The sequence below is a fragment of the Anomaloglossus baeobatrachus genome, chromosome 3 (genome assembly GCF_048569485.1).
Source record: "Anomaloglossus baeobatrachus isolate aAnoBae1 chromosome 3, aAnoBae1.hap1, whole genome shotgun sequence".
Classification (NCBI taxonomy): domain Eukaryota; kingdom Metazoa; phylum Chordata; class Amphibia; order Anura; family Aromobatidae; genus Anomaloglossus; species Anomaloglossus baeobatrachus.
The window spans coordinates 563735845-563749431 of record NC_134355.1 but is presented as its reverse complement, the minus strand read 5'-3'; the positions used below and the strand labels follow the sequence as shown (position 1 = coordinate 563749431).

Genomic DNA, 13587 nt, shown 5'->3' with positions numbered 1-13587 from the left:
GGAAAACTGCACATGAGGTCTCAGCTTGAAAACTTTTGATCATGCAGCATACAAGGTTCTGCCTCCACCACCATCTCCTTGTTACGTTCTATGTAGGATTGCCCAAGAAAACACTTATTCCTTCAGCTTGCGGAGATAAGCAGCACATAGACAACCCTAAATGGTGTCAGCAACCTTGAAAGCCAAACAACACGGATCTTAAGTGTGATCGGATACAAGTGCGGCTGCTGGGAGCTTAGTGGAGTGTAGGAGAACCCGGAGCTTCAGACCTTTTACTATTCATCACTGACCTCTCGGCCTGCACTAGAGCCGGACATTACAGTGTAACAGAGGACCAGAAGAAAAGAGAAGACCTACAAGGAAATACTCACAAAGGAGTGCAGAGCTGTGACTGGGACTCGGACCTCCCGGTTTCCTCCTGCCTGAGTGTCTGCGCAGTCCAGAGAGGCTGGAAAGGAAGATATAGAGCGTCTCCTAGGAGGAGAGTCAGGAATTAGTATATACTGAGGCCGCACCTTACTTCTTACTGCAAGGACTACAAAAGAGACCTAATCATATCCTCCGCAATACAACAGACGGCCATAAGCGACCCAGACGGGTAAACGACCCACAACACCAAGAGACAAAAGCAGCAATCACTCGAGGGCATCAAGTAATACTAAAGAAAAATACTGGTGGTCTCCGTAATCTCAGATCATTGGCCCACTGTGAGGCTTGTTGGGCAAAAATCGGCCTTTTCACAAGTCTAAAGGATTCCTCCTAACCAGAAGTCTAGTATTCGGTTACCATCTGATGTGACAGTGTAAAGTCGGCTTCATACATTAACATTTACAGTGGAGTATGGACCCCGATGTGCAGACTGGCCATACAGAGGGGTCTTCAGACCTGAACGCAATAGCCTTATAAGTGTCCAGGAGGTTGGGGTGACCAGGCTCGGACATCGTGCTCACTATTTGGGGGATGTGTTAAATTAGCATCATGTGGAATGCAGTCATTTATTAAGTGAAGTAAATCACAAATGGTGACGTTTACACGTGCTCTACATTGCCACAGACGGTCTGTATCTTTAGGCTATGTTCACACGCTGCGTTACTTGCAGCACTTTAATACGTTTTATGCAAATTAGAAGTGGCTATTTTGTGAGATTCCAGAAAGCTCATGCATATACATTTGCCTGTTTTCTTCTAAAAAAAAAAAGGAAAACTGATGTATTTTTGAAAGACGCGGAATGTTAATTCTTTCACCACTGAAAGCAATAAGAAAGTGCAAAAATACAACAGCTGTGATTGTGCTGCTTTTGTGGTGAATGCAACCAACTTTATGAATCTTGCACTGTAGAACAATGCTTTTTGGAAACTGCTTTTTTGCAGTCAAGAGCCCAGGGTTATGGCTGCAGCAAACATGCAACATGTGAACATAGCCTTACTGTTTCAGGGAATCCCAATTCATTTCTACACAGTACATTGCTTTACACATAGTAACCAGGGTGCACATTATTACAGGTATGGAATGACCTAACAAATGACATGAGATATGTAAGGTATGTATCAGACTAGGAAAGCCCTCCATTTTTACAGCATTAAAGAGGACCAACCACCAGGATTTTCATATACAACCTAACACCGTTGCTATACTGGCGCTATCATGCTGATTCTATACATAGCTTTAGTTGTGAGATCGGATGTATACTTTCTGAAATACAGACAGGTAAAGTTTGTGAAATACATGGTTACTTGATTGATAGGTGCAACGGAATATCTAATAGGTGGGTCGGGTTTTGCTAGTTATTCCCGCCCCTGTCCTTCCTCCCTCACCCTGTAATAACAGACAGGGAAGAAAGGACAGGCAGCAGACGGGACGGGAATAACTAGCAAAACCCAACCCACCTATTAGATACACTGTTACTTGATTGATAGGTGCAGCAGAATGTCACAAACTTTACTTGCCTGTATTTATGAAAGTATACATCTGATCTCACAACTAAATGTATGTATAGAATCAGCAAGATAGCACAAGTATAGCACTGGCTTTAGTTTATATATGAAAACCCTGGTGGTTGGTCTTCTTATTTAAAAAAAACGATCTATTACCAAACTGATGCAGATGAACGCAGTGGGAGCTCACTCATTTTATACAGTCCATCCGGTTTCCATTTTTAGATCAGAAGCAAAAAGCACAGTATGCAGAACTTTCATTCTAAAAAGTGACACCCATCAGATGCCAGACGGACCCTATAATAACCCATGAGGTCTCACGGATTTGTTTGCATCAGTTAAGCAAAATATCAGTTTTTAATATTAATTCCATTAATAAAAACTGAATGGGAAAGCACAAGTGTTAACGCAGCCTTATTACATTACAACAAAAAAAATCCACATTGTAACAGATTATTTCTAGTTTTAAGTAAATGAAGCTTAAAAAGGTGATTATAATGTGATTGCTGTATTAGCCGTGACTTTATGATCATGGTGTCTGACCTCCGAGACTCCCACCAATTCAAAGTGTACATAGCAGTAATGCAGTGCTGCGCCCCTGAAGAGCCGCGGTGCAGGAACGTCTTACAGCTGATCGTTTGCTACAAAGCAGCATATATTCCAGGGTGATCTGCTTCTCCTATTGTTGCTGCCTGAACAGGAACATTTCTCCACATTGGATATAATGGCCATGAACGCTCAGCTGTTAGAAGCTTCTGTCACCGTCAGGGTCTAAACATACAAATACTCATTCACTGACTGCAAGCAGACATATTAAAACGGATGATGTGCAGCTGACAAAGTATTAGAAAGAAGCACAACTTTTTATTATGCCATATTTACATAAAAGCCCCAAATGTCTGGCCTAATGCAAGAATGAAGATGTGGTGAATCTGAAACAATCTGACTTTCAGGAATAAATGGGTGATAATACAGAGCGGAGAGGAGAGGAAGCATCACCTGGACGTGTCAGAATGATGGCCCAAGAGGGGAGACTCAGACAAGCTGGAGGGACAGTTCAGAGGTGGCCGCAGGGAGAGGGAGGGAAGAGACAGAACAAGGCAAAAATTACTCTCTGACCATATTAACAATGCACAAAGCTTCCACATTACTGCATCCAACCAAGGCACAAGACGCAGTGTTCCTACCAATAACCGCTCATCAGCATTATCAGATTTAAAGAGACTGTCAGCGCAGGATGAATGTGTAAACCAAGTGCAGGCGCTCGTGCACCACGATGGCCAAGTGCACCTTCCCATCTGCTTCATTTCCATTTATTTCCTGACCAATTTAGCTCCATTACGTCAGAGGTGTCAATCAAAGGAGGAAGGAGGGTGGAGATGGATGGAAAACCAGCAGGTGGGAAGGTGACCTTTAAGGGCACTTTTCCATCTGCGATTTTCTTGTGCAATCCGATAAACAAAACAAAAAACGTGTGTAAAATTGCACTACACTCGCATGTTATTCAACTACAGTGCAGTGCACGCAGACAAACAGCGGAGGAGATGGGGAGAACGTGCTTCCCCCATCTTCTCCGAGGTTGTGATATGATCGCAAGATCGCATCAGTCGAGTGACCCTCAGCTGATGCCGCAGCACAGTGTCATTAGCATATTGCTTCCAATGCTCCTGCATCGGAAGAGGTACACAAGTGGAAAAGAGCCTTAATGATTAGCCCCACCATGATGCACCGAGCACCTGTAATTGGTTTCAGCAATCATCCTGTGCTGACAGAAGATAATACATTTCTGAAAGGTAGATCAAAACTGGAGCCAGCAATAGAGACAGAGGTCTGCAGTCATGCAAGATGGCAGATGACAAAGGTCTAAAGCGCTATGGAGTATGATGGCGCTACATAAGTAAACTACATCAGTTACCGCTCAGTAATCAGTTTAGCAGAAACGACTGAGACAGCACATGGCAGAATGGAAGGCAGAAACTGGGATTTAGCACGCAGAATGCATGAAGTGTTAGTAGATTTTATCTGGTTGACCGCAGTCGACATGCCAGTGTTACAGCTTTGCACTGCATCGTGTCGTTAAACACTGCCGGAAAGCAATGCAACAATAACAGCAGTACAAGGCTGGAAACAAGACACTACCTTTTACTACAGGTTTTTTTTTTTTTAGCCAAAGCCAGAAATTGATCAAGTAGGAAAGTAGTAGAAATCCTGCCTTTTAATCTTATATTCCCTATAGATCCTGTCCTGATCTCAGTTCAAAAATCTGCATGAAAAGCTGCATGCGACTTCAGCCTAACAGAAGCAGAACCAGTCCCTAATGGAGTAAGAGGAGCACATGCTCAACATCCTCCACATTCATTGTCTATGAGACTATCGGGCCACTCGTCACAGACACTCAATGGAGCAGAGGTCAAGCACTCGCAGTTATACGCCACTTAAGACTCCCATTCTCCAAATCACTGAGGGTTCAGGAAAGAGACAAGTCTAAAAACCAAGACACTGACCAATCAGCTCGCCTTTTTTCCCCCTGTACACCGCAGAAGCATGAAAGCTGCACTCTGGTTGTTATATGCTTTGAAATCTGCAGCATGGCAGAAAATAAAAGCATTGATTTATTCGATGCCATTCCCCTAGCTTTATACTAAACAGTTCCTAATTTTCAGTGCAGAATCTACACGGCTATACTCCTTTAGATCATTCATATCTCATTTTCTGATTAGGCTGCTTTCACACTACTTTTTTTAACATGCGTCATGAACGTTTTTTTAATGCAAAAAACGGATCCAGTGCAAATGCGTTTTCATTTCAATGCATTTGCAATGGACTCGTGTCAACATGCGTTCACCTGCGTTTGTGTGCATTATAGTGAGGATCCAGCGACTTGCAGTAGTTTTTTTTTTTTTTTTTTAACTTTTTTCAAAAACTCTACTTGTAGCGTTTTTGAGCTGCATCCAAATACTGCAAATTGCTGGATCTTGCTTATACTGCACGCAAACGCATGTGAACGCTGGCATGCTGATAGACAGGATCCTGCTTGCTCTACTGAGCATGCCCAGAAACCAGCATGGTGTGATCAGTCTCTCTCTCCCCCTCCCTCTCTCTCCCGCCTGAGAGTTGCGGAGGCTCGTAACCAAGGTAAACATCAGGTAACTTGCTTGGATACCCGATGTTTACCTTGGTTACGAGTGCAGGGAGCCCAGCTCCTAGCAGCTGCAGACGCTCATAACCAAGGTAAATATCTGGTATCCAAGCAAGTTACCCGATGTTTACCTTGGTTACGAGCCTCCGCAGCTGTCAGATGCCGGCTCCCAGTCTCACGTTCAGTTCCTCTCACTCCCGATCACATGACTCCAATGCCCGCCCATAAACTTAAAGTGACAGGATCCTGCAAAATAACACATGCGTTTGCATGAGTTTTTCTCTGCAAAAACAGGATCCGCTTCTGCAGCAAAAAAAGTTCATGACGCATGCTAAATAAAAAACGTAGTGTGAAAGCAGCCTTACACAGAAATCCGGCACCTTTCCTACAAATCTGCTAAAAAAACAAAAACAAAAAACAAAACACTGCAAGGGATCGTGACATGTGAATAGAACCTAAATCTGCCAAGGCTGAATGTCGCCTGGGTCTTTTTCCATAGGTGTACTGACTGCTGCCTTACATTTCACAATAAGAATGAACAGCATAACAAGAGATGGTGGACAACCATGCCCCATTATTTATTACACCTTCAGGTCTATATAGCCGGTGTTTAATGCAGGGATGCTGCAACAAAAACTGTATGAACCAGCTATACATGCAACTTTCTGCATATTTTTAGGGCATAGTTGGTGTGTGGAGTTCTCTATTGCTTCATTGGGGAACACAATGATTGGGGACAATGCCTGTATGCTGCTACCACTATGCAAAAAAAAAAAAAAAGTTCTCCTCGCCAGTAGTATACACCTACCAACTGGCACTGAGATTATCAGTTTTATCCAGTTTTGGACCTGTGGAAGCGTGATCATACGCAAAACGGCTGTCGTCCTGGTAGGACCTGCATCCGGTCTTCACCCTGCGTTTTATATGCACCTATTTGTAAAATAAAGAAGTTTTTTACCGGATCTGAGCTGGATTGTGCGGTTATTTTGTTCTCCTAACATTGGCTATACAGAGTGGAGTTGTGTCACTGCCATCGCAGCTAAATACGGATAGCACAGTGTGAGGGAGAGTTATTACTGTATCGTCTTTGATCAAGAAGTCTATGAAATGGTGGAGATGATCTTCCCTCATTCTTTGAGGAAGATCGTTTCTACCAATTCACTGCCTCCTCAACTGGGAAGCAGTCTTCTAGAACCTTACGGTACAGGGACAACTGAAAGCCCAGGAATCACGTCCTCCCATCAACATCATGGAACTCTGAGCAATCCTTCTGGTGCTCATTCACTGACAGTACCTTCTCTTTGGTCATCCGGTCCGTTTCCAATCTGACAACATCACAATTGTGACATACATTAGCCACCATGAAGGAAATTAAAGCCAAGCAGTGATTTTACCAGTTTCAGAGATCCAGTCAGGGGCCAATTGGAATTTACCAGCAATATCAGCAGTACACATTCCCGGATTGGACAACTGGGCTGCCAACTTTCTCAGCAAAGAGGGTGTCACCATGGTGAATAATCCCTGAACCAGACAGTCATCAACCAGATGTGCTTCAGGTGGGGGATATCTAAAGTCAATCTGATGGCGGCCAGATTGAACCACAAGGTTTCCAGTTTGCATCCAGGTCTTGGGATCCCCTTGCGATTTCCTGGTCCCAGTTCTCCCTTTCATATCTGTATCCGCCTCTATCGCTTCTCCCCAGGCTGGTCAAGAAGAGCAAGGCGGAATGAGTACACATCATAATACTCGTGGTCCTGGATTTGCCCAGAAGACATTCGTAAGCAGAGCTAGTCCATCTCCGCCCAGACGTCACATGGAAACGTCTACACCTTCCAGTTCTCCTTTCGCAGGGTCGCCTCTTGTACCAGAATTTTCAGACGCTCAATTTAGTGGCATGGCTGTTGAAGCGACAGCGTTGAGATCCGCTGGTCTCGCCACTCAGGTCATCCAGACCATGATAAAGGCAAGGAAGCCTTCTTAGTCTCTCATACACAAATCACATGTGGAAGGCTTGCTTTCACTTGTGGAAAACCAACCAAATGTCTCCCATGGTGTCTTGATTCTGGCCTGTCCCTTAGCTCGCTTAAAGGGTCTGTTCTCCGTGATTTTTATCTTCTTCCAGGGAAACCTTGTCTCCAGGTCAGAACTGTCCTTTGGTGGGTGGAGGGGGGGGGGGGGGAGGAGGTTTGCACATTCTGCACCATCTTATCGACCTCCGGTAAAGCCCTGGGACCTAGACCTTGTTTTGGACATCATTCAGAGGACCCCCATTTTGAACCGCTATGAGACGGTTCTTTATCCTTTCTACTGGACTACTGGATGGTTGCCTTCTTGGTAGCCATCACCTCAATCAGATGAGTGTCCGAACACATGGCCCTCATCTGCTACTCTTCCCATCTGGTGTTCCATCAGGACAAGACTGTTTTGTGCCAGACTCCATCCTTTCTACCCAAGATGAAACTGAGAAACCACCTTAAGAACATTGTGCTCCCCTCGTTCTGCCAGTCTCCTTCTCCCCCTCGGGAATGGTCGCTCCATAAGCTGGACCTCATGATGGCTCTACATGTTCATGATGGCATCTTTCAGACAAACGGACTCTTCATGATTCCGTACGGATTTCCTGCTTGCAGATTCACCATTGCTCTGTGGATCTGGTCTGCCATCTTGGAAGCTTATTTGATAAAAAGCACAGAGAACCCAGACAAGGTCACTGCTCAATCCACTCGCGCAGTGAGGACCTCCTGGCAATCTGTCACCAGGCCACTGTCTCAGTTATGCAAAGCTGCTACCTGGTCTTCCATTCATACCTTCACAAAATTCTACAGGCTTCACATCTACGCCTAGTCAGATACGAGCCTCAGTAGAAGGGTCCTGCAGGCCGCAGTGGTCCAAGCTCCCAATTGAGGGTACTATCCTGTGCTCAGCCTTAAGATTGCTTTAGGATGTGTCATGGTCTCTGTGTCCCCCAATGAAGCAATAGGGAAAAAAAAAAAAAAAGAAGATTTTGGGTACTCACCGCAAAATCTCTTTCTTGGACCCTTCATTGGGGGAAACCGCACCTGCTCTTGTATTCAGTTAAGAGTTGTGCTGTTTTTCTAGATAACTTAAATATGTTTTTACCTTTTTGCTGCTTCCACTGTTTTTTTCTTACCGATTAGCCCTGTGGCAGTTGGTGAATGTATACTACCGGGGAGTAGTTAACTTTCTTTTTGCCTAGTGGCAGCACCATACATCCATGGTCTCCTGTATCCCCCAATAAAAGGCTCCAAAAAAAGAATTTAATGGAAAGTATCCCAAAATCTTACACTGTAAAAATTTTTTTTTTTTTAAACACTATATAAAAACAGCTAACTTCTCATGTCAGCCACACAAAAAAGTGGAAACGTTGAAGAACCCCCCCTCCCCCCCCCCCAAAAAAAAAAGAAAAAGCTTTCCTCTTGAGGTTTATCATTTAAAAAACAAAAACTCAAAAGTTGTAACAGACATGGGCGGTCAAAAGCTCTTAAAGAATTGAATATGTTCATTCTTTTGGGCACAAAAAAAAAAACAAACAAACAAACTGGAAAAATATGCAGTGTGAACACACCCTTAAGTTTAATAGGGCACAAAGTTTTTGGACGATCACATATGTCCTTCACTTTTATATTAGTAAAAAGCATCTACCAAAATGCCATAACCCAACAGTTTTAACATGAATCTCCTCATGCTCTTATGAACACCCAATACAGGTGTTCACACATTTGAGAAGAAGTTTTTAGGGAATTTGGTTAAAATCTTCAAACACGCTGGGAATTTTTTTTAATGTATTTCTATGGGAAATCCACTTTGCTGGTCATATTTTTTTTCTTGACTAGGTATTAGGTATTTTTTGGTGGAAAAAAGGAAAATATGGATCCTGGAGGAATTCTCTAAAAAAGTAGACACTTTACAATCAAAAGGATGCAAAGAATGCATCAGGTGAAAACAAAAACCAAAACATCCCTCCCTCCACAAAAAAAAAAAAAAAAAAAAAAAAAAAAAAAAAAATGGAGCATTTACTAACACCGTAACAATTTGAAAAACTCACAATTTTTGAATGCCTCAAAACACTGAACATAGCCAGACCGTGCTGGAAAAGATAATTACTATGATTTGCACATTTGTTCCAAAAAAGCTAGTCAGTATGATTATCACAAAAAGCTAAAAATGTGCAGAAAGGACACAACTGTGGAACAATATAGGAAGGTGAAGACCTACCCGAACATATTAGAGATAGAATCCAGAAGGCCTCCTACGGCGGGCTGAGAGAGTCTCTTACTAGAGGGAGAGGGAGCACACGAATAACCAAGTGATCATGATTGTCCAGATCTGAAAACATCTCAGGTGTCAATATCAGGACCTTAAAATGGACAAAGACTCCAGAGACAACATTCAGCCATTGGGCAAAACATAAGGATGAGTTCATGAGGTCTTGAGAGGACAGTGTGGAGAAGGCAGACATATCAGTATGGTGGGTAAGCAGACTTGCATGTCAGAGGAACAATGAGAGCAAGCAATGAATGCACAGACAAGGAGGACAGGGACGGAAGTTGCACTAGTTCGTAAGGCCTCATCACATTGGACTGGGGGAGATCTGCCCCTTCCTTGCCGTAGGGTCCATTATAATATAAGGTGTGGGATTGGCTGCCCCCTTCCTGTAATTTCATCTGTTGGAAATGTTCTTGCGTGGATACAACCTCTTCTAGGTCAATTATGTCTGTATTTTTACTGCTCATGACAAGCCTCGGACGCCTGTCCACTGTTGGTGGTATTGCTTTATACTGATAAAAGAATTTATAGGGATTTGTTAAGAAGTTGTATACTACTGGACAATGGGAGTTAAATCAATTCACAACCCCATATAAAATAAAAACCAGTGTATAATCACCACCTGCTTGGGGCCGTTGCAGCAATGTCCGTGCCAATGCTCACGGCAGACGTGACATTGTTGTATCACGTCGGTTGCAGTAGCTCATCAATAGCTCATCTGAACTGATGAAATAGTAAAGGCTGCGGCTGACACCCACTGACTGCAGCCGGCATTTGATCCAACGTCACATCTGCCAGAAACAGTGGCACTGATGTGGCTGGAACGGCATCACTGCAGGAGGGGAGTAGCCACGGTCTTCATTTTAGATTGATTAAACTGGGATTATCCAGTAGTAGAGAACCCCTTTAAAAAATTAAAAAATAAAAAAAATTAGGGGAGATGAAAAGGTGAGGTCTCGACGCGGGGCATACACACAGATTGGCCAAGTACACGTGTGTTTCACTAGGGAGAGGTGATAAACAGAAAACTGGATCGGACATAGTGAAACAATAAGCCGGTCAGCCTTTCCTCAGTCTGTTTTCAGGCAGCCAGATATTCTCCCAACATTTGTCAGACTGTTAGTAGAGTCTGCCAAAATCAGCAATTCTGACTAATATGTACCTTGTGCGTGTAGTCAGTTGCAGGCTGCGCTCACAAGAGCATTTAGACTCATGAGAGAGCATCGGATGTGACATGCTAATGACACTGGGCTCCAACTCTGCTCCGAACGTGAGCTGCCATTTACTGTGAACCGATTCTCTAGCAGAGAAGACGGAGAACTTACAAGGAACCAATCACCAGGATTTTTCTATGTAACCTAAAGCCAGTGCTATATACTGGCACTAAGATGATTATTCTCTATATACCCGTAGTGGTCAGCTCAGATGTTTAGGTTTTGAAATCCATGAAAAAGTGAAGTTTATAAAATTATCAGCTTCTTGAGTGACAGCAGCAAAAAATCATATAATATATTCATACTTAACCCCGCCCCCTGTTAGAATTAGCTTAAGTATTATACAAATTAATTTAACTTTTCACTAGCAGGACCTATTATCTGATCCTCAGCTGCCGTCACTCAAGAAGCTGATGATTTTTTAAAAAAAAAAAAAAAAAAAAAAAAAAGAATTTTGTTTAGGCCGGTTTCACACATCCGGCTTTTTGCTGTCATGTGACCGGCGCATGTGACCCGGAAGTTACAGCGCTGTCACTGTACTGTATTAACTGTACGGGACAGTGCCGCATCTGGCAAAACGGCAAAAAGCCGGATGTGTGAAACCGGCCTTACTTACCGTAAATTCTTTTTCTTATAGTTCCGACATGGGAGACCCAGACCATGGGTGTATAGCTTCTGCCTCCGGAGGACACACAAAGTACTACACTAAAAGTGTAGCTCCTCCCTCCGAGCATATACACCCCCCGGATGACAAATCCAACCAGTTTAGTGCAAAAGCTGAAGGAGGACATCCACCCATAAGTAGAGATAGAGCAAAACCCGGAATAACCGGAACCTCTGTCTACAACAACAGCCGGTGAAAAACACACGGAACAAGAACTGCCAACAGGCAACAGGGAGGGTGCTGGGTCTCCCATGTCGGAACTATAAGAAAAAGAATTTACGGTAAGTAAACAAAGAAGGGAATTTTGTTACTTACCGTAAATTCCTTTTCTTCTAGCTCTTATTGGGAGACCCAGACGATTGGGTGTATAGCACTGCCTCCGGAGGCCACACAAAGCAATTACACCAAAAAGTGTAAGGCCCCTCCCCTTCTGGCTATACACCCCCAGTGGGATCACTGGCTCACCAGTTTTAGTGCAAAAGCAAGAAGGAGGAAAGCCAATAACTGGTTTAAACAAATTCTCTCCGAGTAACATCGGAGAACTGAAAACCGTTAAACATGAACAACATGTGTACCCGCAAACAAACCAAAAATCCCGAAGGACAACAGGGCGGGTGCTGGGTCTCCCAATAAGAGCTAGAAGAAAAGGAATTTACGGTAAGTAACAAAATTCCCTTCTTCGGCGCTCTATTGGGAGACCCAGACGATTGGGACGTCCAAAAGCTGTCCCTGGGTGGGTAAAGAAATACCTCATGTTAGAGCTGCAAGACAGCCCTCCCCTACGGGGAGGCAACTGCCGCCTGCAGGACTCTTCTACCTAGGCTGGCGTCCGCCGAAGCATAGGTATGCACCTGATAATGTTTGGTGAAAGTGTGCAGACTCGACCAGGTAGCTGCCTGGCACACCTGTTGAGCCGTAGCCTGGTGTCGTAATGCCCAGGATGCACCCACGGCTCTGGTAGAATGGGCCTTCAGCCCTGATGGAACCGGAAGCCCAGCAGAACGGTAGGCTTCAAGAATTGGTTCTTTGATCCATCGAGCCAGGGTGGCCTTAGAAGCCTGCGACCCTTTGCGCTTACCAGCGACAAGGACAAAGAGTGCATCCGAACGGCGCAAGGGCGCCGTGCGGGAAATGTAGATTCTGAGTGTTCTCACCAGATCTAACAAATGTAAATCCTTCTCATACCGATGAACTGCATGAGGACAAAACGAAGGCAAAGAGATATCCTGATTAAGATGAAAAGAGGATACCACCTTCGGGAGAAACTCCTGAATGGGGCGCAGCACAACCTTGTCCTGGTGGAAGACCAGGAAGGGAGCCTTGGATGATAGTGCTGCCAGCTCAGACACTCTCCGAAGAGATGTGATCGCTACCAGAAAAGCCACTTTCTGTGATAGTCTAGAAAGTGAAACCTCCCTCAGAGGCTCGAAGGGCGGCTTCTGGAGGGCAACTAGTACCCTGTTCAGATCCCATGGATCTAACGGCCGCTTGTACGGGGGTACGATATGGCAAACCCCCTGTAGGAACGTGCGCACCTTAGGAAGGCGTGCCAAACGCCTCTGAAAAAAGACGGATAGCGCCGAGACTTGTCCTTTAAGGGAGCCGAGCGACAAACCTTTTTCTAACCCAGATTGCAGGAAAGAAAGAAAGGTAGGCAATGCAAATGGCCAGGGAGACACTCCCTGAGCAGAGGACCAGGATAAGAATATCCTCCACGTTCTGTGGTAGATCTTAGCGGACGTGGGCTTCCTAGCCTGTCTCATGGTGGCAACGACCCCTTGGGACAATCCTGAAGACGCTAGGATCCAGGACTCAATGGCCACACAGTCAGGTTCAGGGCCGCAGAATTCCGATGGAAAAACGGCCCTTGGGACAGTAAGTCTGGTCGGTCTGGGAGTGCCCACGGTTGGCCGACCGTGAGCTGCCACAGATCCGGATACCACGCCCTCCTCGGCCAGTCTGGGGCGACAAGTATGACGCGGCTGCAATCGGATCTGATCTTGCGTAGCACTCTGGGCAAGAGTGCCAGAGGTGGAAACACATAAGGGAGCCGGAACTGCGACCAATCTTGCACTAGGGCGTCTGCCGCCAGCGCTCTTTGATCGCGAGACCGTGCCATGAAGGTTGGGACCTTGTTGTTGTGCCGTGACGCCATTAGGTCGACGTCCGGCACCCCCCAGCGGCGACAGATTTCCTGAAACACGTCTGGGTGAAGGGACCATTCCCCTGCGTCCATGCCCTGGCGACTGAGGAAGTCTGCTTCCCAGTTTTCTACGCCGGCGATGTGAACTGCGGATATGGTGGAGGCTGTGGCTTCCACCCACATCAGAATCCGCCGGACTTCCTGGA

At 45.0% G+C, this 13587-nt stretch overlaps 1 protein-coding gene and 1 non-coding gene across 5 annotated transcripts in view; both read right to left on the bottom strand.

The window, feature by feature from the left end:
* ATG16L1 (autophagy related 16 like 1) overlaps positions 1–13587 on the bottom strand; it is a 100309-nt gene that overhangs the window by 14362 nt on the left and 72360 nt on the right. The window contains exons 8-10 of one of the 4 annotated variants that reach the window (XM_075340899.1): positions 9310–9369; positions 2934–2978; positions 372–474 (exon numbers count right to left, since the gene is read on the bottom strand). In XM_075340899.1, the coding sequence (XP_075197014.1) occupies positions 372–474; positions 2934–2978; positions 9310–9369 (208 nt within the window). The remainder of the gene's footprint in view (positions 1–371; positions 475–2933; positions 2979–9309; positions 9370–13587) is intronic. The other 3 variants (XM_075340900.1, XM_075340901.1, XM_075340902.1) reach the window with 3 other exon arrangements.
* Positions 17–291, bottom strand: LOC142297980 (small Cajal body-specific RNA 6). Its single transcript, XR_012752199.1, has one exon.